At 53.1% G+C, this 26,609-nt stretch overlaps 1 protein-coding gene and 1 pseudogene across 4 annotated transcripts; one reads left to right on the forward strand and one right to left on the reverse strand.

Moving 5' to 3' along the window:
- Window positions 1-26,609, forward strand: part of LOC132334705 (zinc finger protein 850-like) — a 1,130,993-nt pseudogene that overhangs the window by 326,617 nt on the left and 777,767 nt on the right.
- Window positions 1,165-19,673, reverse strand: LOC132334750 (hydrocephalus-inducing protein homolog). 4 transcript variants are annotated; one of them, XM_059860852.1, is made up of 9 exons: window positions 19,547-19,673; window positions 18,957-19,041; window positions 18,088-18,204; window positions 17,492-17,821; window positions 15,121-15,255; window positions 13,929-14,128; window positions 10,027-10,151; window positions 8,547-8,751; window positions 1,165-1,826 (listed from the first exon to the last, which is right to left on the reverse strand). In XM_059860852.1, exons 4-9 carry the CDS (start codon window positions 17,576-17,578, stop codon window positions 1,589-1,591), a joined length of 990 nt encoding a protein of 329 aa, XP_059716835.1. In that variant the 5' UTR covers window positions 17,579-17,821; window positions 18,088-18,204; window positions 18,957-19,041; window positions 19,547-19,673; the 3' UTR covers window positions 1,165-1,588. The 4 variants fall into 4 exon arrangements, with proteins under 4 accessions (XP_059716835.1, XP_059716837.1, XP_059716838.1 ...); XM_059860854.1 differs by lacking the exon at window positions 17,492-17,821; XM_059860855.1 differs by lacking the exon at window positions 15,121-15,255.

Below are 26,609 nucleotides of genomic sequence, written 5' to 3' on the forward strand. Positions count from 1 at the left end.
AGGCTCATTATCACAAGGTGCTCGAGGAACGCTTATCAGCTGGAGCAATTAACACCTTCTCCGGAGCATTCAAGCAATTAATGGACGGCCAGGAAATCCAGCCAGTGGTTAACCAAACATCAAAGGACTGCTTTGGATGCTTGGAATCGATAAGCCAGATAAGAACAGCGACCCGTGGGAAAAATTACAAAAATAAACAGGGGACCCAGGAGAAGGAGCCAAGAAAGCCGTTTCAGAAATGGATGAAGGAGAGGGCGATCCAAAGAGGTAATTACCTACGTTTCCAGCGTTTATTCTACCTGGACAGGGGGAAACTAGCTAAAATTGTTTTGGACGACATGGAATGCTTGTCCTGTGATATATCACCCAGCGAAATTTATTCGGTATTCAAAAGCAGGTGGGAAACACCTGGTAATTTTTCTGGCCTTGGGGACTTTGAAATTAACGGGAAGGCTGACAACAGTGCCTTCAGGGACTTAATCACGGCTAAAGAAATTGAAAAGAGTGTGCAGGAAATGAGCAAGGGCTCGGCTCCGGGTCCAGATGGGATTACTCTTGGGGACATCAAGAAGATGGATCCCGGATATTCCCGGACCGCCGAGATCTTCAACCTATGGTTAACATCTGGGGAACTCCCGGACATGGTGAGGGGGTGCAGGACTGTTTTAATTCCTAAATTAATAAAACCGGACCGTTTAAAGGACAATAAGAACTGGAGGCCTATCACGATCGGTTCCATCTTGCTGAGACTCATCTCCAGGATCATAACAGCCAGGCTGAGTAATGCGTGCCCCCTCAACCCAAGGCAAAGAGGCTTTATCAGAGCAGCAGGATGCTCCGAGAACCTGAAACTCCTGCAGACTATAATTCGAACTGCCAAAAGAGAGCACAGACCGCTGGGTGTTGTATTTGTGGACATTGCCAAGGCCTTTGATACAGTAAGCCACCAGCACATCATACATGCTTTGCAACAAAGAAAAGTGGATCCCCACATCCTCGGCCTGGTGAACAATATGTACAAGAACATCAGTACGTATGTCACCGCAAAAAGGAACGCACACACGGACAAAATCCAAATCAAGGTGGGAGTAAAGCAAGGTGACCCACTATTCCCCCTTTTATTTAACCCAGCAACAGAGCCCCTGTTGGGCAAGCTGGAAGAGTGTGGCAAAGGATACCAACGAGACGGCAGCAGCATCACAGCAATGGCATTTGCAGACGACTTGGTTTTATTGAGCGACTCCTGGGAAAGCATGAAAGCAAACATCGCAATACTAGAGACCTTCTGCAATCTCACCGGTCTCAAAACACAGGGGGAAAAATGCCACGGCTTTTACATCAAGCCCACTAAGGATTCTTACGCCGTCAATAACTGCGCTGCTTGGACCATCAACGGCACACCCCTGAACATGATTGACCCCGGAGAATCTGAGAAGTACCTCGGCCTGCAGTTTGACCCCTGGACTGGGATAGCAAAACCCAATCTCTCGGCGAAGCTAGACTTCTGGCTCAAACAAATTGATCAAGCTCCACTTAAACCTCTGCAAAAGCTGGATATCCTCAAAACATACACCACCCCTCGACTGACCTACCTGGCAGACCACTCAGAACTGAAGGCAGGGGCCCTCGAAGCCCTGGACCAAAAAATCCGAACAGCGGTCAAGGACTGGCTGCACCTGCCCTCGTGCACCTGCGATGCCATCTTGTACTCGAGCATGAATGACAGCGGTTTGGGTGTTACCAAATTGGCAGGGCTGATCCCCAGTGTGCAAGCCCGAAGGCTGCATCGGATTGCACAGTCCTCGGATGAGACAATGAAGAATTTCCTAGAGAAAGATCAAATGGAACAAATGTATAAGAAACTATGGATTCAAGCTGGAGGGGAAAGCGAGAAGACGCCCTCGATTTGGGAAGCACTGCTGGCGACAGAACCATCCAACAGTGCAGACACAACTTCAGAGTGGGAAGCACCGATCCTGAAAAGCAAATTTCCTAAACCATGTGATTGGAGGAGAAAGGAATTTAAAAAATGGACCAAATTAGTTTCCCAGGGCCGTGGAATTAGGAATTTTGAAAGTGATAAAATTAGTAATGATTGGCTTCAGTACTATAGACACATACCTCACAGGAAACTCCTCACTGCATTACAACTCAGGGCCAACGTCTACCCCACGAGAGAATTTCTCTCACGGGGTAGAGAGGATAGTTCCATCAAGACATGTAGACATTGCGCTGCGGACATGAAACGTGGGCCCACATCGTCGGCTTTTGCCAAGTGACGCAGGACGCCCGAATCAAGAGGCACAATCACATCTGTGAGAGGCTGATTGAGGAGGCGCAGAAGAGGGACTGGGTAGTGTACAAAGAACCGCACATAAGGGATGCCACCAAAGAACTGTACAAACCAGACCTGATATTTGTGAAAGACACTCGTGCACTTGTCGTGGATGTGACGATACAATACAAAGCAACCCAATCTTCCCTGGAAGAAGCCGCTGCAGAGAAAGTGAACAAGTACAAACATTTGGAAACCGAGGTACGAAACCTCACCAATGCAAAGGACATTGTTTTCATGGGCTTTCCCCTTGGGGCGCGTGGGAAATGGTACAAGGGAAATTCTGAACTTTTGAGTACTCTTGGCCTCCCTAAATCGAGGCAGGAGTTGGTAGCAAAGACTTTATCCACAGAAGCGCTTCTATCATCTGTGGACATTGTACATATGTTTGCCAGTAGGGCCAGAAGATTGCCAGGGTAGATGATTTTTTGTATTGTTTTTGTATTTTGAATTTTCTTGTAGATTTGTTTTTGTTGTTTGTACTATTTTTCTTTGTATTTCATTTTTGTAAAAGGTTTTATACGTTTTTGTATATTTTTCAATAAACTTGACAGTAGCTAGGTTGGTAGGGAAGCCACAAGCCAGTTAGGTAGCTCATAGTAAGTAGGGACAGAGACTTTTTAATTCATAAAAATCTGGCCAGGCGGCCAGTGGCAGCAGTGGCGAGGCCACAGGCGCCGCGCACCACGCTGCCGGTTCTAAGAGAGAGCTCGTGCGGCTGCCCCAGCTGGCCCGGGCCGAGCCCTCCTGTCCGTGCTGGCGGGTGCCGGGTGCACTGGGTCTCCTCGACCTGCTGAGGGACGGAGCGGGCCTTGCCCCTCCGCCCCTCGGCCAGGCGTCCAGCCCTGGGGTAGACCTGTTGTCGTGCCTCTGGAGGACACAGGGTAGACCTGTTGTCCCGGCCTGACTTGGCCTCTGGGGAGCATGGGGTAGACCTGTTGTCCTGGCCGGACTAAGCCTACAGAGACCCAGGGTAGACCTGTCGTCCCGGGCTGCCCTCGCCCCCTGGGCGCCAAATACCGGGCAGACCGACCCCCGCCATGGGACGTCTGGGCCCGTGGCCCAGGCCGGGCCTGCGAGCGCGTGTCAGGCGGGCAGCGCGCGCCTCGTGGTTGGCCCCGCTCTGGAGGGCCCGCTGGTGGACTATCGAACCGAAAGGCTCGACGAGAGCCGAACGGGAAGCTTCTCAGAAAAGGGAGGGCGCTAAGCCTCCCGCTGCCACCGCCCACCCGCCCGCCCCGCCTCTGCGAGGGGCTCTTGTCCTGCGTGCCAAAGGCCCTGACTGCCTCGGTGTCGGCCGGCGCCCCGCACTGTCGCCGCTGCTGTGCCAACTGGCGGTTGGCAGCCTGGGCGGGGGCGGGACTCGTCTGAAGGTGGCGCCTGGGAGTCTGATGGGGAAGGGTGGGGCGCCCCGAATCGCCGATGGGCAGAGGCCGCCGCGAAAGAGAGGGCAGGGGCAGAGGCAGAGGCAGGGGCACGGGGACGGGGACGAGGACGGGGAAAGAGGGGATGCCAGAGGATGTGCGCGTCCGTGCATAGCGTGTGGGCGGGCAGGGAGCAGTTCCCCGCATGGGTCGGTATGTGCAGCGGTGTGGGGGCCTGAAGGGGTGGCGTCGGGGCATGAGCGTGTGGAGTGGGGGTGCGTGTGTGTCACAGCGTCTGTCTCTCCCTGTGTGCGCATGAGGGCCGAGGGCCGGCGGCTTTGTGCCGGCCCCGGGCGCCTCGGCGCCGAGCCCCCGCGGCCCCCCGGACTTGCGCCAAGGGCTGAAGACCTCTGCGTGCCATGAAAGAACCAACCCTCCCGAAAGCGGCCGCCCGTGTGCGAGCCAGCAGTGGTGCTGGCGGCAGCCGCCCCACCACCGCATGTACTGGCAGGTGGGCAGAGCGGGGCGAGTCGCATCAGGGGCGGGGGGGTCGGGTTGTGTAAGGTCCCGGGGGCGGGGGGACGGGACGGGGTGGGGGCGCTCTTTTGACACTTGGGTGTGTCAGCAGCAGGCAGAGCACAGGGCACATGCTGCCCGTCGGCTCAGCTGGTAGCGCGCTGGATACAAAAGGAAAATAAATAACATTTGCCAATATTGGGATTGTTTGTATTTTTTTCCCCGCCCCCCCAGATAGGTTTCTCCTTCCAAGCAAACAGAAAAGCCGTTCTTTCAGGAAAGGAGAAAAGAAAAAGGGGGGGGGCAAAAACCCAAGAAAACCCAAATCCAAACCACAAGCCCCCCACCCCGCCGCCCAAAAAAAAAACCCCAACCTCTAAACTCGGCATCAAACAAAGGCAAAGAAACCGCGGGGGGGGGGGAAACCAAAAAACCTGCTCCCCCTAAAAACCCCCACAACCCCACAACCCAAAAACCAAAGCAAAGCAAAGCAAAGCAAAGAAAAAAGCCTCCCCCCCCAACCCACCCCACTCCACCCCAAAAACAAAAACAAAAAAAAAACCCAAAACAGCAAAAAAAAAATCAAAAAGATGGATGGCTCTTGATAGTGGGGGCTTCATAGGGTGGGACGGGGCTGATAGCGCCCTCCGGCTCCGGGCCGTTATGAGGCTGTGAGCCTACCCCAGCAACGGGGTCGCCGGGCACGGGGAGGCGCCCGGGCGGTGGGCGCCGACCTGGGGACAACCAGTGTAGCCCGGCTCCGGCCCGGTCCCGGCTCCTGTTGTTGACCGGACTCTGGGGCCGCCAGGGGCAAAGCGAGGCGCCTGGGCGGCGGGCGGCCCCGTGCGGACACCGGGTCTGCCCTGGCTGCCCGGAGTGCACCAGGTCTACCCTGGCTCCCCGGGTGGACACCAAGTCTACCCCGGTTGCCGCGGTGGACACCAGGTCTACCCTGGCAGCTGCGGCAGAAACCAGGTCTACCCCGGCTGCTGCAGCAGATAACAGGTCTACCCAGGCTGCCCAGCAGGCACCAGGTCTACCCTGGCTCCCCAGGCGGGCAACAGGTCTACCCCAGCTCCCCAGGTGGGCAACAGGTCTACCCTGGCTCCCTGGCGGACACCAGGTCTACCCCGGCTGACACGACGGACAACAGGTCTATCCCGGCTGCTGCGGTGGACAACAAGTCTACCCCAGCTCCCTGGGCAGACAACAGGTCTACCCTGGCTCCCCAGCGGACACCAGCTCTACCCCAGCTGCCACGGCGGATCCCTGGGTGGGCACATGGTCTACCCGGCTGCTGTGGTGGACAACAGGTCTACCCCGCTGCCCCGGCGGACATCGGGTCTACCCTGGCTCCCCAGCGGACACCAGGTCTACCCCGGCTGCCCAGGCGGACAACAGGTCTATCCCGGCTCCTAGTTGGGCACCAGGTCTACTCCGGCTCCCCGGGTGGACACCAGGTCTACCCCGGCGCCGGGCCGCCGTAGGTCGGCGCAGCCCCCGGGCAGCGGGGGCCCACCGGGGACAACAGGTCTACCTCGCTCCGGCGGGACTTAATCCGATTTCGGCAGGCGCCAGGTAGACCTGTTGTCGCGGCCGGCCGCAGAAGTTCACCAAGGGGTCGCTGTTGGCCGCCGCCTCCAGCAATGTCATGGTAGCAGGCGGCCTGCGGCGGCGCACCTTCCCGGTTGAGTTCCATTTGTCCTCTTGGATGTGTCGGCGCCTTTGGACTCGTCTGTCCGTACTATGGGAGCGAGATGACGGGCCGCATCCCCGCAGGTTGAGCTAGTGCCTATGTCTGAGGCAGAGTGGGGCGGCTGCGCCCGCGGTCGCCGGGGCGAAGGGAGCTCCACCTAGCCAGGACGAGTTGCGTGGCTTCGTCCCAGCTCCCGTCCTGCCCAGGGAAGTGGGTACAGTTGGAGAGCCGAGAAAGAAGGGCGCTGAGAGGGGATCCTGAGAGGCCGAGAGAGAAGGGGCGAGAGAGGATCCTGAAAAAGACCCAGAGAGAAGGCCAAAAGACAAACACTGAGAGGCGAGAGAGAAGGGCGGAAGACGAGCGCTGAGAGGCGAGAGAGAAAGGCGGAAGACGATCGCAGAGCCGCTCGCCTGCCGAGGCGAGGCAGAAAGATGAGGCTGCCAGCGTGTCCCGCTCAGGCCCGGCTTCTGTTGGCTCTCTGAAGGCGACCACCCTGGGTCACTGGCAGCGGGCGAGGCGGCGGCGCCACATCCCTTTTCTGCCTGGCCCTAAGCCAGGGCCCACTCAGCGGGCACGGTTTTTGACTTTTTGAGCTGTCGGTCCGCCTCGGCGGCTGGCAGCCGGGGCTGGACGCGTCCGGGCCTTTTCCCGGGCCTTGCCCTAGAGCCCCGAGTGCCGCCTGGTGGGCCAAGGTGGTGGCATCCCGTTCCCTGCTCCCGACCTGTTGGCCAGCATGTCCAGGGTGTCGGAAGGGCAGTGGAAACATGCCGTGGGGCGTGCGGCCTGGCCTCGGCCCACCACCTGGCTCGAGGGGCTCGGTGACGGCGGTTGCCCCGTGAGGCGCGGAGCCGGGGTGGCGGCGCCCCGGCCCCGGCCCTGTGTTGTTGAGGCCGTTCCCCCTTCCTTGGCCTTAAGCCGGGGACCCACGTGGCGGTCGGAATTTTTCAGGGGCGCCGACGCAGGCCGTGGTGGCCAGCCAGCCCTAGCACAGACCCGGAACCCGACAGAGAGCCCTCCGGAAGGTCCCGGGCAAGGCAGTGGCGCCTCGCCCACCTCGGTCGTGGACGGATCGAATGAGCCGCTTATGCCGGGCGGGCTGGGTTGCCACCCGGGTCTGTGGGTTTTTTTCCTTAGGCGTGCCGGGTTGCTGTCAGAGTGGGGGTGTGCCCACCCGGCCTCCACGGTTTTTTTTTTTTATCTCTCGCGGCTCTAAGCCGCGGCACCGAGAAGCGCGCGACGAAAGTGCACGAGCCCAGAGTGGAAGCGATGGTGGATGGAGAGAGAGAAGGGAGAGCGCCGAGATTGCTGGTGGGCGCTGGTGGGGGAGCGAGAGGCGCGTGCCATGACCCCCGGCCCGGGCCCGTGGCCCCCGTGGCTAGCACGGGTCATTGCCGAACACGCGGTGCCATGTGCCTTTTTGTCGTGCCGTCCCCACCCCGTATTTTATTTCCGTTTGTTTTTTCTTGGAGGGGGGGAAGCCGACTGCCACGAGGCGGGCGAAAGCCGGTGGCCCGTGGCCCGGTCGGTAGCACTTTTCTTGCACGCTCAGACTGGGTTCCCTGGCCGAAGGGGGCCGAGAACCCCCTTCCCGGCCCGGTGGTCCGGTCCTGCCGTTGCCTAGCTGAAGGGAGCCTTCAGTTGTGGGTGGTTGGTGGCACCCCCCGCGCTCCCGGTGTTGTCCCAGGATCGTGGCTGTGGGGCCCCTGTCGCGATCGATGAGGCTTTTTGGGTGGCGTTGAGAAGACGGTAAAACTTGACTATCTACAGGAAGTAAAAGTCGTAACAAGGTTTCCGTAGGTGAACCTGTGGAAGGATCATTACCGGTGGGGGCCTCTCGCGGGGCCCGCTCCGTTTGCACCCTCTGCCCCTTGGCACGCCGGCAGCAGTCGGCGCTGGGGGCCACACGCCCTTCCCGAAGGCGTCCCTGGGGTCCAGGTACTGGATATCACCAGGAAATTCCCTAATGACTAAATGAACTTCATCTGTTCACCACGGTCTGGGGTACAGTGACTGTGAAATAACAGAGCTCTCAATATTTGGTGAAACAAGGAGGGCCATCAACAAAACTTCCACTGGGGACTTCTGGAGGGCAGATCCGGCCTGTTCAAGAGACTGATTTGGAGAGTACCCTGGGCAACAGCCCTTAAAAACAAAGGGGTCCCGGAAGGATGGACATACTTCAAGAAAGAAGTCTGGAAGGCACAGGAACAGACTGTCCCTGTGGGTGGAAAGACAAGCTGATGGGGAAGACAACCAGCCTGGATGGGCAAGGAGCTTTTCAAGGAACTAAGGGGAAAACAAGAGGGTGTATCCCCTACAGAAAGAGGGTGAACTGTTTAAGGATGTTGCCAGGTGATGTAGGAAGAAGATTAGAGAGGCAAAAGCCCAATTAGAACTTAAAGAAATCCAGTCATCGCAACCAATCTTCCCTTCCCAAAATGCCATCCTTTGGTTGGAGTATCAATGGAACTGGAATGCTAAGTGCTGAGCTCCTGAAGCCCAGGGACACACACCCCAGTGCCAGGCATGGTTTACTTGGCCTAAACCATTCAGAAGCACCAACACCCCCCTCAGGCCACGCATCAGTTTCAGTCTTGGGCCATGGATCTCACTGAAATGCATCTTTCACACCAACCTCCTCTTCTCTTCAATCTCTCCTTCCTCAGTAGGAAAAGCCTTCCACTGGAAGTGGGCTGTGATGTTACTCCTGTTTTCAATGAACATTGTTTTGTGGCTTGACATGGTGATGAAAGTCTTCTCAAGCTCCACGGAATTTGTGCTCAACCCAGCATTGACTTCTACAGCATCTCCGCGGAGGTTTGTGTGGATATTTTCTTCACCTGGAACAAAGCAAAGGGGAGACTTGACTCAGCTCAGTTGCTGATGGAAACACAAGGAACAGAGCAAACCACAGGTCACAGAAGGAAATGTCACAGCTTTTAGCTGTGCTAGCAGTTCTGTGGATCAGTCCATTTATCACGTCCTGACAGCTCTGTGTGCGCAGCGTGAGGGTGTCCTGGGCACCTCCTAAACCACCTTATTTCTGAGAGCGTTTGTAGAGATTTGGCCCCAAGGTGACAGTATGCACAGTGAGATTTGTCAGATGTGCTCCAGTGACACACTCAGATCACACTGAGGAGCCCTGTTCAGTCCTGGCTTGCCCAGGGTCTCCCCTGGGCATCCCACGAGACTCTTGTCTCTCCTGATCCCTTGGATCCCTTGCTGCTGACCAGCAAACACGCCTGGGAGCATGTGGGCAGCAAAAGGAGGCCCAGAGGAACAAGTGACAGCCCACAGCAGGAGGGGACACAGGCAAGGAAACACAACCAGCCTGGCTCTGCAATTTGACAAACCACTACAAAATGAACACCATGAAAATCATCATCATCAAACCCACAGCAGCACCAGTCTTGAAATATTTTATATTGTTCTGATCTCAAAAACCAAGATGCAGCATTTCAAATTAAATAAAAAACAGACAAAGGAAAGATTAATACGTTTAAGGAAAGATTAACACAGAGCAGCTTCCATATGAAGGCTGAATGGGATTCCTCAGTCTAGAAATCAAACAAGAGATAGATATGAGAGGTTTGAAACAGCATGAACTGCCTGGGAAATGGGGACAAGGAAAAATCTGATTTGTCACCAAACAGGAACTCGAGGGCCTGAGAATGTTATTAGACAGGAGCTAAATAAATGTGTAGAGGGCAACATAGAAAAAGGGTCTGTGACAAGCCAGTGGAGAAGCAGCATATGGGACAGAGGTGTGCAAACAATCCATTGCATTGGAGAGAGTCTGATGGAAACCTCACACCTCACCTACAGCACTGCCCAGGAATGAAATAAAATTTCACCCAGGCATAGCCACATGGTAGTGGAGAATCAGGGTTCCTCCTTCCTCCACTCAGCAACTCCCAGCAAAACAGGAGTCCAAAACTCTTAGCCCTGTTAGAGGGGATCCACTTGATCAAGCCCCTAAATACCAAGGAGTTCTCAGTTTGCTTTGGGGTAAAGCTGGAACAGGGGAGGGACCTCAGGAGGGAATGGAGGGGGATGGGACAACAGGGAGTGATGGTGGAGAACTGTCCTGTGCCCGTGCAGGGCCCAGCACTCACCTGTGCTGCAGCACACTGCCAGGGACCCGCAGTGGTCACCCGTGGTCAGCGGGTGAAATCCCACTGTCACCTGCATGGTGTCACCAGCGTCCAGAATTCCTGTGGCTGGTGACATGGAGAAAGGACTGCAACACAAAGAGAGGGATCAGGGCTCGGGGGGACACCTGGGCATGAGATTCCTTCTGCACTGCAGCTCACCTCAGCTCACTTGGTGTGAAAAATGCACATTATACGACAGACTGTTTGCAAATACTAAAATGAATATAATATGTGTTAGGTTGGGAAGTTGTTTTGTAGTACTGTATTAATCCTTTTTAAGTAGTGTGTTAAATGTAGTTTTAGGCTAGAACATCATATTCAAATAGAAACTACGTGATGTAAGATATTTTTTCTAACTACCTCAAGAAATGAACAAGAAAATCAAGAAATTATTTACACAGAGATAACAGCAACAGGACACCCAAAATCCCAAGAGAAGAACTACTGCCCCCCTATCAGGAAGAATCAGACTTCATGGGGACTGAGATGACTGATTACAAGATGAGGGGGGAAGTTGACAATAAACAGAAAAATCCTTAGTTTGAAAGGAATGTTTGCATTGTGTATGAGATATATGAATATGCAACAGGCTATTGCTTTTAAGGATTAATCCTTTGTTAGCAAAACCTGTTCTGTGGCAGAGCAGAATGCCTGGATGTCCTTAATTCTTTGCTTTTTTATTGTCCCTTTATTGTCCTAACTCTGATTGTCCAAATTCTTATTGCTCTAATTTTTATTACTCTTTTTAGAACTATTTGATTACTGTTGAATTTTTAAAACTTTAACAAAAGGGATTGGCGTTTTTCACACTTGGGCAAGCAGGGAGCAACCCAACCACAGTCAGCAGAACACAGGGCAGGGTCAGAAACAGCCACTGAGCCACTTCTGAGGAGATCCAGCCCCCACAAGATGCTGTGGGATAAAATGACCTCACCTCCCCCATACTCTGCATCCTGCCCTCTGCAATGAGACTCAAGGGTCCCACTGCCAGCAATCCCATCAGAGAATGGTTTGTGAAGAGCACAGAGAGGGTTCAGAGCTACCTGCATGCACAACTTGACACTGAGTGCCTCAGGAATTTCTCCTTTTCTGATGTTTATAGAACTCACCTCAAGAGATGCAAATGTTAGGGCACTACCTGTCCTGGGATATTACAGCCTAGGAATCAGACCAGGAGAAGGAACTTGCCCTTGAAGACCAAGGAATAATTACTGCTGAATTTGCAGTGTGGTTCTTTGGTTTCTTTTACCTTGAAAACATCCTGATCTAGCCTAAAAGGGCACATTTCATCAGCACTTCAATGAAAGCTGCCCTAAGAAAAGGAGCAATCAAAACTCTGAAAGAGTGCAAATGCAGATTAGAGCAATACAGTGACATGGAAACCCAAAAGGAGGATGCCATGTACAGTCTGAAGGGTCCAATCCCAGCTCAATGAAGCACCATGAGCAGGAGCACACCAAGGAAGCAGAACAGGAGGTTTCTGTGTGTTTACCAGCAATGCAGTCTGGGACTCTGGGTTGTCATCCAGGCTGGTAACTGTTGGCTTGGCCCACCTGACAAACTCTGTGCAATGTGTTGGAAATGCTTCTGCAAATGTGTTGGTGCACTTTGGATTTAACAGGAGCAATCAGGATTGGTCACCAGGTGAACAGCTCTTGCCTGACAAACACAAGACTCTGTGCTTTGATGCTCAGGGAGAGCTCAGGGGAAATGTGCTTCTGCCCAGCAGCTGCTGGGCTTTGTGCTCCTCTACAGCCCCACTGAGGAAACAAAAGTTCCTGGCCTTGGTGCTTTGCTGCTGGTCAATCTGTCACTTAAAAGTGTGTTCAGGGGACTTTGGTGATGAACCATCACACACAAAAATAAGGAGAACATCTGAAAAGCTGAACTTTGTTCATGTCAGCAGTGACAGCTGATGAACTTGCTCCAGGTTCTGCTCATTAAGGACCTCTTGCTGCAATGATGGGCCTGACCTGTTCTCATTCCCACTGGTGAGAACATCACTGCTGGCTGATGGAGAAGCCTTGGGCCAGCAATGTTTATGTGCTGGACGTCAGGCTTTGGAGAGAGGGGAGGAAAGACAAGGCCCCAGCAGCCCCAGAGCTCCTGCATCCGCCCCAGGGGTGATGCCAGGACTGCTGCAGCTCTCTGCTGGGGCTCGAGGGGATCAGTGCCTGCTGGGGGCAAGGCACAGGATTTTGTTCTTCTTCTTCTGCCAGAAATTTCTCCAGAACAGAGAAGCTGCCACTTAAGGGAATCCCTGGCCACACTTCAGCACTGCCTCCATTCCATTCCATTCCATTCCATTCCATTCCATTCCATTCCATTCCATTCCATTCCATTCCATTCCATTCCATTCCATTCCATTCCATTCCATTCCCACTGCTGCCCCATGTTACATGCTCCTGCCCTCAGATGGCAGGATGGCAACACTCCTGGGGGTGACTTCAGGGGTTGCCTGAGAAAGGAGGTATCTTCTTATTTTCAAATTATCAGGAGAAGAGGATCCAGCCAAATTCAGGACTCAGATTTCAGGACTGAAAAACGGAGTGCAATTCAGCCCCTGCCTCTCCTACATCCCACCCTGGGCTGTACCCACCAGACTCCTCTGTTCCTGCTGTAGCAGTCATCTCTCACACAGACCTGGCTCCCCAAAACCCAAGGACACAAGCTCTACTCCTCTGAATTTCAGCCAACATCACTAAGCTGCACCCTGAGCCCAGAGATAGAAGAGCTGTTAAGGACACATCCCTGACACTGTAATAACCAAATGAAAACCAGTGCCAAGAGATGGGGCAAGCAGGCTAAATTTTGGCCTTTTATCTGTTCATTGTGAGCTGTTCCTTAAGATAGTTCCCATCCTGTTAGATCTGTCCTTTCAATGAATCACTACTGCACCCAACAGGCAAAAAAGAGAAGGTATGGAGGGGTTTTAATAGGTTGTTTTCTTCTGCTTTTAAATTAGGTCCATTGGGAAGATTGTTTGCTTGCATCTAAAGGCAGGTCCAGATCTCCCAATGGCACCTTGCAATCCCCAGACACTGCTCTTGCTTTGAGCAGTGTGTTTGCTCAGAAGATTTCCAGAGGTCCCCTCTGGAAAAGTTATTCTATACTTTTATTTTCTAAAACAGCCCAAATTCTTTTGACATCTTCACTAAATGTCTCATATTTCCTACACACCTGTGCAGGAAGTACCTATGGGCTGGTGGTATATTGAGAGGCATTGAAAGAGCTCAACCTTCATCAAAGTTCCCAATGAAGAATTATTAATCTTTTGGCAAACATTTAACACAAACCAAAATGAAAAAACAGCAGAAACACAGGGACTTCAGAAAAAAAGAAAAAAGAAATCTCAATGAAAGGGGGCAAAACCTTATTCAGAGATTTAAATCATCTGTTTGAAATTTTAAACTGGCTTTCAAAGGTTCATCATGGAGCAGAAGAGGGGACTGATGCCCCCAGCTGGCAAGGGAAATCAGAACAGCTTTAGTAGCAGAAACTGCACTGGCTGCCTGCAGCACAGCTCATGTTGGTCATCTCATGAGAGGAGCACTGGAAAGCCACATGCCTGTGGCCTCCCACAGAATGGGCCTATTTGGCTGACAGTGCTGAGTAAGCATTTCAGAAGCTGCTTGTGCTCAGGAGGGTGCAAGCCAGCTACCAGCATGTTCCAGCAGCCTCCAGGAAAGCGGGGCCAGAGAAAGCTCAAAGGCTGCATCCTGCTCAGAACACGGAAAGCGAGAGCAGATGTCCTCCATCCTGCTCACTTCCAGCCAGGCTGCAGGGCTGCTCTGGCTCCTTTTGGTGCTCTTCCCCAGCCCTGTTATCACCCAAAGGTGTTTTGTGCAAGGACAGATCCTGACCTCTGGCTGCTCAGCTGGTAACGAGCTGCCTGGGTACCGACATTGCAGACCAGCAGAGTCTTCTGGGTGCTGCACTTGACCGGACACTTGGAGAAGTCCAGCTGGTCAGGGAAGTCCAGGATAGCTCGGGCACCAATGGCCCGAATTGGCACAACTGTCCTTTCCCTTTCAGTGACACAGATGAGCTCATGGGAATAATCCTGCAGGAAAAGAAACTGCCTCAGCACACGGCATTTAGTGCCATCCCCATGGCAGAAGAAAAACCATTTCCTAGAACCCTTCAATGGCATCAATTTACCTATTCCACCCCAAAATGAACACTAAGTTCTACTGATATGTCACATTTTAAAGGCACCAGTGCACTCTGCAAAACCTATCTCAGTGGCATTAAGCTCTTTTGTCACTTGGGTCATCCAGAGAACTGCCCTAGGCCACCACAATTTTAACTCTACATTTTAATGATGTTAAAGAATTCCTAAGTCCCTTCTAAGGAACATGGAGCTAGGGAACACAGGACATTCTTCCTTAGGTGTTACTGCCACGGGCTCTGGGCTCACAGCTCTGCCTGCAGCCTGTACCTGCCCTACACGATCTCCTTCAGGCAGGTGTCCCAGTCCCCTGCAGCTCAGCAACCTCCTGCTGACCAAGGGCACCCAGAGCCCCAGTGTGCCTGTGCCAGGCCAGGCTCACGGGCACAGCACATCCTCTGCCCTGGCCCTGCAGCTGTACCATAGTCACTTGTGCTCAGGGACAGCACAGCTGCAAGGCTGCAGAACAGAGGGGGTGAAAAAGCACCGTCTTTGCTCCAGCCCAGGGGCAGGCAGGGAAGCTGTTGGCAGTCAGGAAGGAGGAAAGCTCTCTGACCTCTTTGTTCCTCTAGCATTTTCCATAACAATTAAATCCCTTCCACTGTACCTAGAGATGGCCGAACATCTATTAACAGCCCTCTGTCATTTTCATCCTGTTCCCTGCGCATCTTCCCTTGGCAATGCTCAGGAATGTGCAGGGAGGGGAAGCAGAGCCTGCCAGGCCTGGCTGCAGTGCCTGACAGCACGTGCCAAGGTGTGACTGGCTGCAGGCTGCCTGCCCATGGACTGGAGCCAGGCTCACAGCATGGAATGGGCTGGACCCACAGTGCAGGGAAAACAGTGGCTGTGCAGATCATTCTGTGCTTTGGCTCCTCCAGTTTCACCTTGTTCTCGGCGGGGCTGAAGCGGATGCGCACAGGGGCAGACGCGCCCGGCGGCACGACACGGAACACATCGCTGGAGCACGTGAGCTGGAAGTAAGAGGAGCTCCCCATGGAGACCTTCACCACCTGAGGAAACTGCAGCAAAGACATGGAACAATGATTTTGCCACTTGTGGAAAGAGAATGAGACAAGACCTGTCCATGCCCTGCTGACATCCCTCCTTGGCCCCTTTCCCAAAGCACTTTCAGCTCTGCAGGCACAGGCACATCATTCACAAGGGTGAACTGGAATCCGTTCTGTCTGCCTCCAGCATTTTGGCCAGGGCCGGTAAGACAGTGCCTGCTGGGAAGGAAGGGCCGAGCAGCTCAGCACCAGCCTGATGGAGACAGAGCACCTGAACCAAGTCACCTGCATATTCATCAAGGCCAAAAACCTTCTGGCTTCTGCCTGCACACAGCCATGCAGTAGTCGTGTTCCAGAGGGGGAATGTGCTCCCTGAAAGCAATACACACATTGGCCTGGGGGAAGGAAGAAATTCCCTTCTAGCAGATCAGGTTTGGGTAGGGACATTCTGGGGATAGAGTCAAGCAGGCAGAGCAGCAGGAGGGGAGGCCTAACACTGTGGCCTTACTGGGAATCAAAGCAAACCTGAAAAGCAAAAGAAAGAACACAGCAAGACAACCCCTAAAACAAGTAGGTGGCAAAGAGAATTTAAATGGGAGGTAAAGCTGTAAGGAAGAATCATAAAACCATGAGAGCAATCAGCTTGCCAAAAGTGACAGAAACACTGACAGGCTGTGCCTATCACTATGGGCCTCAAAGGCATTTTCTGTCTGGAGAAAGATGACCAGCACTGACTGACAGTGTGGTTCCAGGATGAAAAGCCAATCTTGGCTCTCCAGGCCTTCTTGCTGCCTGTGCAGGCAAGCTGGGCTGCTGGGCATTCCTAACTCCAGCCAGCAGGCCAGGCTCTGCCCTCTGGGATACACAGACCCAGCAAACATGCATTTTCTAGCTCATAGATATCAACCCCCAAGCACCAAAATGTTCTCCAAAAGTCTAAACCAATGATTTGGACTCCCTCCTGTCTCTTCCCACCAGCCCACTCTTGGCACAAGCCCCACTTGAGAAAATCTTTCCCTGACTGAAATTCCAATGGTCTCTCTTTTCCTCTTTACAGTGAAACACAACTGCTGATATTTTTCTACTTTCTTCCTCTCAACTCTCTTGGGAAACTGCAAAACAATCACAATTTCTTCAAGTGAAGGGGAAAACCTCCAGGAGCTCATGGCTTTGGTGTGCTGTGGTTCTCCAAAGGGAAAGCACAGCACTGTGTTGCTTTTGGAAAAGCTGAGCAGAGCTGGATGAAGTGGCAGGAGCCTGAAGTGGCACCTAAAGGCCTCCCACTACTTCTGCTACATCCGCCTGATTGCAGGGCTCTTTCAGAACACAGCTCCTGCAGTGACAATGCTGTTAATGAAAAGTGATTCCAGCATAAAGTGGAGAAGACTCAGCCCCTGAGCTTTGACTGTGAGCTGCACAAAGGGAGCCAAACAGGCTGAGAGAGTGTCCTGGTTCAGGGCAAATTTGGGAGAGAACCCCCAAAGGGCCCCCCTAGGAAATCGGATTCTACCACCCCTCCCCCAACCGGTACAGGAGAAAATACTTCCTTGGAGAAAAGTGGAAAAAAACTGTTAATTAAACAAGAAAACTTAATATTAAACAATAAAACCCCTTGCTGCTCCAAAGGAGATGACAAACCCAGAAAGTCCCCTCCCCAGATTCCAGTTCAGCTCACTCAGTCCCTTATCAGTCCCTCGGGCACTGGAAATGCCGTGGCCCAGGCCCGGCCCGGCCCACCGATGTGAGCTGCTGGTGCTCTTATGGTTGTTCAGTCCAGAGCAGGTGTGAACAGGCCCAGAGAAAGGGGAAAAAAGGGAAAAAAAAAGCACAGTCCAGGGAACTTCTTTGCCTCAGCTAGCTAAACTAACTAAAAAGCAAGAAAAAAAGAGAGCCCTGTCCCGCTGTCTGTTCATCCGCAGAAACACGCAGTCCAGAAGCAGGAATGTGTAGGAGTGAGTTCAGTGTCTGAAAACAAACTGCGCGCCTCCTCTCCCCCCCTCAATCTTTGAAGCAAGTCTTAAAGGTGCAAAACTTACTATTCAGCATAAACGGAATGAGACGATTGGGGATAAAAGCATCACATAGTCAACCTAGGACAGAGAGGCAGAGGAGCTAAGATTAACCAAGGAGACACAGGATGTGGTACAGACTCAAGGCAAAGCCCGAGAGCAGGTAAGAACTGTACAGCCCTCAACATTCACACCAATCCAGAGCTTGCAAGAGAAGGCAACTCCTTTGGGATAGATACCATCAACACAGGGCAAACCAAGAGCAGGGGAGAATTCCCAGCACAGGAAGATTTCCACCATCCTGCAGAACAAAGGCGCTGAGACATTTTCTTCTGGACGTGCTGCAGCAGATAACTTGCTTTGCTGTACACTGCGTCTGCAGGGCTGGACCTGTGCTCACACAGGAGCTGAGAAAGAACAGCTGCTTTGGAACCTCTTCTAGCTGGGACCAGCTGTGGCTCTCAGGGCTTTGGGCAGAGTTTGAGCTTCCCCCCACCACATGCCCAGGTGCCCAAGGGCAGGATGGTCAGAGCAGCACAGCTGAGTGTCCAGCCTGACAGAAGGAATTCCTGTGGCAAAGGGAAAGGGACAGAACACGTGCTCAGGGCTTCAGTTGTACATTGGTTTCACTTGGCTCTGCTTGCACGGCCAGGCAAGATCCTGAAACATCACACACTGTTCCCTACTGCACCAGGACAGCCCCCACCAACAGGAGCGTGGCACAAAGAGCTGGGGAGGGGGTCTGCAGCTTCACAGCACTGCTGGACAACAGGGGCAGGGAGACCAGGGACACCAGGGGTGTTTGCAGCCTTAACACAGCCCAGTGGGTACTTACAGTAAAAGATGTCAGTCTTTCCCTGGACAAAAGATGAGGGGTCGAGCTCTTCTCTGGGACTCCAGAAGTCATTTTGAAGGGAGGGTCTCCCAGATGAGTGGCAATGCCTCAACAAAACTGGAAGAAGCAACAATGGAACTCTGAAAATCCAGAACCCAATTCAAGAAATATACTGGTGCTAAAAATTTGATATGATTTGAAAGTAGCTGTCATGGTTTGACGCTGGCGCAATGCCAGTGCCCCCATGAAAATGTATTCTCCCTAGTGTCTGCTGTGAGATGTGACCAGAAATAGAGCTAAGCAGGCTCCAGCTTTGGAATAAAGGAAAGAAATGGATTAATTTACAAGATGTAAAAGAAACACACACATAGAACTCAGAATGAAAACCTTCCAAAACACATTCCTCTTCGCCCCACCAAATCTCCAACACAGCACAGTAAGACAAAACCTTGGATTCTCAATCAAGTTACCACCCCTCAGATAATCAACTCTCAGTTCATCACCACCACCCTTCAGACAATCAATTCTCAGTTGATTATCAGAAGAGAGGAGAATCTCTTGTACCATAGGCTCTCCCAGGAAACACAGCTGAAACCTCTTATGTTTCCATGTCACATGTGGCACCGCCCGGAGAACATTTGCCACCATGCCCTCTTCCTTCCATGCCCAGTGCTCTCACCACTGTGCTTGGACCAGGGCTGCTTCCAGGGTTCCCCTCTTAAGGATGCTTTGCCCAGCTCCAAAAAAGCAACAGTCTCTCATTTTTAGGACACGTGTCCCCCCCCAATTCACCCCCTGGGGCCGAGGGGGTCTCAAGAACAGAGACCTTCTTCTTCACTAAAGATCAAGGGCACTACCACCCTCCTCACCTGTCGTCTCTGTTCCTGCCACTCCTTCACATAACATCACTGCACTCTCTTGGCTCCAAGCTATTGCCTGCCCCCAATGCAGCCTCTGTGTTTCAGGAAGAAAAAGGTTCTGTCCACAGCTATACAAGACAACTCCAGCCAAAGGCCACTCCATCCTCTCCTCCCACCTAGGATTCTTCTGAACTCTTCCGACATTTTTCACTTGAACAAACTTTCACCACACTTGCCCATTTCCTCCCAGTTCATTTCCATCTCTCTTCTCATTGAGATCATTCATTCCCATCATTCAAGAAAAGGGTTAAAATCTCAGCCTCTGCCTGCCCAGAACTCCCACGACTTCTCACCGAGCCCCGCTGCACCCCCCCCTTCTCCTTCTCAGCCGGACCTGCTGCCAGCACATGGTATCAAATTCCAAGGTGGCACAAGCTCAGGCTCCCTCTCTCTCTCTCTCTCTCTTTCTCTCTCTCTCTCTCTCTCTCTCTCTCTCTCCCGGAGCGGGGGTGGTGGCTGCCCGATGCCTCTCAGTGCTCCTCCACCCTTCCATCCTGCAGGGCCCTTCACCTCCCTTCTCTGTCCAAGGCCCAGCCTACCTCATCCCGGCCACATGGCTTCCCCTCCCCCGCCCAGCCCGCAGCTGGGCAGGGCAGGTCTGGACTCTTCACTAACCGGAACCAAGAGAACTTTCTCCTGGCAGTTCTCTGCTTTTAACCCCCTGAGTTCTCAGAGGCGTGTCCATATCCTCAGTGGCCACACCAGGTGCCAATATTCAAATCTGAGTACCGATTGGTTTGACCACAGCATCCCAAAAAACTCACTTCCTTTTTCAACCAGAACAGTAGCTAAGTGCTTGTTTGGTGTAAGTAGCTACTTTGTTAGGCCCCTGCTTGGACTTTTTCTGAACTATCCATTCAAATCTCCATTCACTATGTTGTGCAATTCAAAGATGGATCATACTGCAGCTAAAAATCTGAACATTAATAATAGTTAGAACGGACAAAGCTGTAGCTTAAATATTACTTAAAAACAGCTAGAGTGGACATCCTCTTCTTTAGGCTAAGGCACCCCTGCTCTCTCAGCTGCTCCTCACAGGACTTGGGAGAGACTGGAATGTTATGGCTAATGGCTTAAATATTGTTATGAAGGACTTTCTGCCCATTGTAACAAAACTGTAGAAAGAAGCTGTGACCACCGCAGCCCACCCCTCCCTGAAAATGCCTCCTGACTGGAACTTGGGACTGTGAGTTAAGCTGCCTAGGGGAACTTGGAACAAGACAAAGGTGACACTATTGTCCTGTTATCTCAGGTCTGGGGAGAAGTAAACAAGGCTAGGAGAAAAACCTATCCACAACAAAGCCAAACCCAGCAGCTGTCTGGAAAATCAGCTCTGTCTGGGTTCAAGGTGGGCAAGTCATGGCCACAGACTCGTCTGCTGAGGCCAGGTTTGCACACAAGCCTCCCATCAAAGACCTCCAAGGTGCTCCCAGACCCATTCCTGAGGCCTTGCACCAAATGACTGCAGGGCATGCAAAGTAACACAACCCAATTCATGGCAGACTCTAAGGATATACTAGTGCTAGAGATTTTATATTATTTGAAAGTGGCAATAGACAGAGTCCAACTTGCCCCACCCCAGGGAGGTACCTGGGAGGTCCCACCTTGCCCAAATCTGCATGAATCCATTGGAGTCTTACATTTTGCGAGACCTCACCACAGAGAAGACCAGAAGAGGATTTTATGGCACACCAATGGGATCCAAGGAATGGTGATATTTTCTACCTAATCTGTCTCTGTCACTCTCTTTGTCCCCCCTCTTCCCAACCCCCCACCCCCTCTCCCGCTTTTTCTATTCCTTTCTCTCTTCCTCACATTTACTGTTACATAAAATCCAGACTATTGACTTTGACATATGGTCTCGTTTGCACCTCAATTCAGAGGCCTCTCCCTAATAATTTTAATAACCAGACAATAACAACCCACTGAAACTTGAGCAGAAATTGTTCACCTTTAAGCAGTTTAAGCAATCACTACAGGAAAAAAAAAGTAAAGACTAGTACATTTAGAAAATGTTGCATTTCTTCAGTGCAAAAACCAGCACAATCAGTAGACCATAGTTCATCCACTCAGCTGTGCGTGCCACCGAACTGCTGCACCAGAAGATGGGCATTATCCCAATCCTGTATTTCCCTTTGGCATTCTCTCTCAGAGTGAAGATGAGACAAAACCGAGAAGTTCAACTTTAGTCAATCTTTACCTTCAAAGGAAATTCAGGAACCTTTCGCAGAGGCCAAAGCTCTGCACATGGAGGAACCTTTCTCAGAGGCCAATGCTGTGCGAATTGAGGACTCCCTAACAGAGAACAATGTCCTGCACATTTAGGAATCCTCTGCAGAGACCAATGCTCCGCAAATTCACAGGACTCGCTGGCAGAGACCAATGCTCCGCGATCAATTCACTTGGCAAATCGCCCAGCGAAGCCGCCGGCAGGAGCCCAGGCTGCGCACAACCAGCCAGGACCGCGTTCTCAGCCAACTGAGGCCGCGCCGCTGGCACAGACGGTGCCGCCCTGTTTGTGGTCATCAGGCAACCGCGGCACCCGCGAGCTGCTGCCCTTTCCCGGATCCTGCCCGTCCCTCCCCCCAGGATGCTGCCTGGGCTGGGGCTCGGCCTCCCCTGTGGGAGAAGGTGAGTGGGGGTCCCCGGGGGTCGTGTCCCCCCGGGAGAGTGTGTGACTCCCCCATGTCCCCCCCAAGCCGGGGCCACCCCCTTTTCTCTTCCCAGAGTTACTGACCCAACTCCTGCTCCCCCCTGGGAGAGGCTTTGGGGAGCTCCCCGGGGAGGCCCTTTAATCCCTGTTCCTGGGCACTGGAACCGCGCCCCCACAACACCTTCCCCAGTTCTAGGACCCCCGGCATTCCTTTATCCTGCCCCAACACTCCCTGCACCCCCTTTCCTGGGTATCCTCCTCTCCCAGCCTCTGGATCCACCGTTTCCACGAGCCCGAGGACCCCCGGACTCCATTTCCGGCCAGCCCGGGGCGTCTCACCCCAAGGCCTTCCTTTGCCCGGCGACCAGTGACGTCACCGGAGACTCCGGTCGCCATTGGCGAGCAGCAAGGAGCGCCGCCAATGGCGGGGTCGGAAGCGGCTCAGGGGGCGGGGCAGCAGCAGAGCACAGCGATGGCTCCAGCGCTGGGGCTGGGGGCGCTCCTGGGGCCCCGGGGGGCGGCGAGAGCTGAGGGGGCCCCCCGGCACCGGGACTCTCTGATCGCCCGTTCCGCAGCACCGAGGGGCCCCTGAACCCCCATTCCTTGGCGCCGCCATCCCCCCGCACCCCCATTCCCCGGGCATGGGTTCCACCCTGCACCCCTTTATCCGGCACCAACAACCCCCGCACCCCCTTCTCGGCCATCCCGTCTCTCCCAGCCCCAGAGCCCCCTTTTCCTTGTCCCAGAGACCCCCTGGACCCCTGTTCCTCCCCTCGAGAATGTGGAGCAGCGGGATGGGGGTTCCCCTCCCCTCCTGACCATGCCGTGCTTCCCAGAGCCGGAATCCAGCGTGAATCTCACCCTGGTGCTCCCTGTGTCTGTCAGCGCTGCCATCGGCCTTGTTCTCCTCATCGGATTCGGCGTCTGGAAGCTCCAATCCGGTTACCCCCAAACCCATCCTGGGGGTCACCGTGTTCTTCCCTCCTCCCAAGACTCCTGGGGGTCCCTCATGACCCACCCAGCCCCTCCAAACTCCTCCTGGATCACCCATAAACCGTATATGGGGATTCCTGGGAGTTCCCCTGTGTTCCTCCATTCCCAGGACTTTGGGAGTCCTCCTGACCTGTCCGTGACCCCTCAGATTTCTTCCAGAACCCCCCTGTGATGGTGGGGGGGTGGGGGCTGAGTGCTGGTGCCCTCCTGCCTGCAACAGATCCAGCGCTAAGGGGAGTTCGGGGAGTCCCTTAGCATTTGGGGTCCCCTGGGGGTTGGGGTGATCCCCTGGGCCCCCCAGGATCCCCCTGAACACGCTGATGCTGCCTGTGCTCAGTGAGGGGGCTCATACCTGGCACGGGGTCCCAGCTCTGTCACCAGCATCGCCAAGGTACCCCCAAAACCTCCCAGGAACCCCAAACCCCCTGGAACAACCCAACCTTCCCAGGACCCCAAAACCATCACTAGACCCTCCAAAAACATCCCAAGACCGCAAAACCCCATACAGAACCCCCCAAACCCTCCCAGGACATCAAAATTCCCACAGATGTCCCAACACCCCTCCAGACCCCTCTGAGAAGGTTCATACCTGGCACGGGATCCCCGTCTCTGTCACCGACAGGTAACCCAAAACAGCCTTGGGTTCCCCCTGGCATCGCCAAATCCCCCCTTTGGGACCCCTGACAACCCCCCGGGAACCCCCAAAAATCCACCATGACCCCCAAAACCCCCGGTATACACAACTACCCCCCCAGGAACCCCTCACAACAGTTTATACCCAGCACAGAGTCCCCATTGCCATCACCCAGGAAGCCCCAAACCCTCCCAGGACCCCCAAACCTCCCTGGGACCCCCAACCTTCCCCGGATCTCCAACCCCTCCCCGGGCTCTGCTGTCGGAATCAACGGCAGTGCTGTTGCCCTTTTAAGGGGACTTATAGTGGGACCCGACCAAAGTGGGGGCCCTTAAAGTGCCGATGGTAGAGAGAACCCCAAAATTCCACCCTGAGAGGCAAAACACCCCATCAGGGGCTTGGAGTGGGGGCCCCATAAAAATGTCACTTAAAGCCATCACAATCCTCACCTTGAAAGGTGCTTGTGTGACTGCGGCCCCAAAAACACCCTAAAATGGGGAGGAAAAAACACCCTTGAAGTAGTGGGATCCCCCCCCAAACCCCTAAAGAGAGAAAAACTCCTCTTCAAAGAGGCCTGAAGACCCTTAAAGGGCCTTGTTATGAACAACAAAAGGTTACCCATTTTTTTTAAAAGGTTGCAGAGTTCACAACTTAAACCAATAGCTGCCAGGTTGGAGTTCTAACTATTTCTTGTTGATAATTTCGTGTTGTAATCTCCTGTTAACAGTTTCCTTTTAATTACCTGTTCTTGATAGTGCCCTGAGCCATCCCGCCGCTGCCTGGTGACCCGGGAGCGGTGGGGTGCCCCCCCTTCAGGCACGGGTCCCGGCGGGGCCGGGGGAGCCCCACGGGTGGTGCCAGCGGGGACCGGCCCGCCCCGGGAACGGCGGCCCCCCCCACCGCGGCGTGGGTCCCGGCTGAGCCGGGGTGGGGGCCCGCGGGGGTCGCACGGGTTGGTCCTAGGGGCGGGGACCGTCCCGAGTCGTAGCCCTGCTGTTTCCTGGGAGATGGCACCCCGACGGTGAAAAGACGAGATTGACGTGCGACTGTCAGTCGTTAATTCTCTATTGTATCAGTACCACCCCGCCTGAGCCAGGTAGATGGCTTTTCTCGGACAGTGAAAGGAGGGGACCTTGGAATTGACATGCAAATAACCTTGGAGCCAAGATGCACTTGGGCAAGCCCACCACCAAACTCAGCCAATAAACCCCCAAAAACAACGAGCCAACCCAAAATTAAGAAATCAAAATAGTGTCTAGACATCCGGGGTGATGTCTGGAGCCAGCAGAGATGCTGAAAACCTTAATGGCCCCTCACCAGATGTTGGTTAGAGCCAGGACTCTAGATGGGAAAGTGGGAAAGTAGGATCCAGGAGTATCTACCCACATGTGCTTTCCTGAGGCGAGGATCCCCAGGTCTGCCCCCGAGTGAACAAAGCTACCCTTTCCTCCTACTCTGAGTCACTCTGGGCAGTGACGACTGCTAAAGGACCTTAAAGGGCCTCCCAGCCTTGTGCTGATCACTTTTAATAAAGGCATTAAAAGGAGAAAGATCTCCTGCCCTGTTTCTTTCAGGCCCTGAGGAGGGACAAGATGCCCTCCTCTGCAGGGTCTCTCTGAGCTGGGAACTCTCCCGTTTCTCTGCGTGTCCATTCCATGCTCGCCCCCGTGCCTGTGGAAATCTCCTCCCTTGCCGCTGTGCAATGTCCCTGCTGAGGCCCGACCTGCACGGGCATAAGCACTGCACTTACGGCTCCAGCATTGCTTTCCAACAAAACCAGGGCAAGGCAAACTGTGTGTAGCTCATGGTATTTTAGAGTGGCTAAAACTCGCTAAGTCATTTTTGAAAAATGCGTATTTTATGATTGGCTTTTCGCAAATATTAAAACGAATATTATATGTGTTGTGTTAGAAAGTAATGCTGTATTAATTCTCTTCAGTAGTGTGTTAAATATAGTTTTAGGTTATAAGAATTCTTAAACTAGAAAGTGTGCTATGTAGGATGCTTTATTTTAAAGAAAGGACTTGCAGCAAGATAGCAGCCACAGGACACCTAAATCTTTCGGAGAAAAAGAATTTATTGCTCCCTTATCAGAAGAACGGAACTTCTTCCCGCCTCAAAGGCGCTGTTAGGATTAGGAGAAAGAAGTTGACGATGACCAGGCCGAATCCTGTGTTTGAATGGAATTTATGCATCATGCATGAAGTGTATGAATATGCAACAGGCTGTTGTTTTTAAGGGTTAATCCTTTGTTAACGGGTGTCCTTTTTCGGACTTGTGCTGCCCAGGAAAATGTACCCGGACGACTGTAACTCTTTGTTTTTATTGTCTCATATTGTCTTAATTCAAATTGCCTAAAATATTATTACTCTAATTGTATTACTATTTTTATAACTATTTTTATTACTATTAAATATTTAAAAATTTAAAAAACAAGTGATTGGCGTTTTTCACAATTGGTAGCAGAGGATGGTTAACACACCTCGCTGGTGGTGCTTTGAGAGAGTCAGAGTGGGGAGGCGCGCCCTGCCCGATTTGGCAGCCTCGCTCTGTTTCCCCTGGAGTCACCATCAGACGCAGGTTAGGATCGGTGGACAAAAGGAGGCAATAAAACAAAGAGAAGGGAAAAAGGCTCCCTAAAACCGCCGTAATTGGCCCCCTAAGACTAGTAGTGCTCACGAAGAACCCGGGAAGGAAAAGGGATTGGTAAGTATTTCTCGGGGGGGGGGGCAGTGGGGGAGATGAATGTGTGTGAATGAGAGGCGGGCTGGTTGTCCCAGACCTGCCAAGTGAGTGCGGAGTCTCCCATGCTGCGTTTCCGACTTTTCGCGAGAAAAGCGGCCAGTAAAGAGACGAAGTGAGTGATAAGAGGAGTGAAAGAATCCCCCGGGGTAACTGGGACTGGGTCTCAGGGAGGGGTTGGACCCCTCGGAAGTAGGGAGCAAGGTTTCCTAGCCCAATCCACTAGGAAACGGGACAGGAGGGGCCCCTAAAAACCTGCGGGGTTGAGGGATTTAAATTCCAATAGCATCCAAGAGCAGGGTTGAGCACAATTCTGCCGGAGTGAGGATATACCCAAGAGCATCCAGGGTTGGACCACACAGCTAGATTGAGGGGTGAAAATTTTGCTCAACAGCATCCGGGGTTGGACAACACAGCTAGATTGAGGGATAAAAAAACTGCCCTAAGAACACCCGGGGTTGGACAACACAGCCAAAATAAATGCCTAGCATCTGTAGTTGTACCACACCACTGGGTTAAGGGACAGAAAATGCCCGAGAGCATCTGGGGTTGAACAACACAGCTGGATTGAGGGAAAATA

This window comes from Haemorhous mexicanus, chromosome 16 (assembly GCF_027477595.1).
Source record: "Haemorhous mexicanus isolate bHaeMex1 chromosome 16, bHaeMex1.pri, whole genome shotgun sequence".
Lineage (NCBI taxonomy): Eukaryota > Metazoa > Chordata > Aves > Passeriformes > Fringillidae > Haemorhous > Haemorhous mexicanus.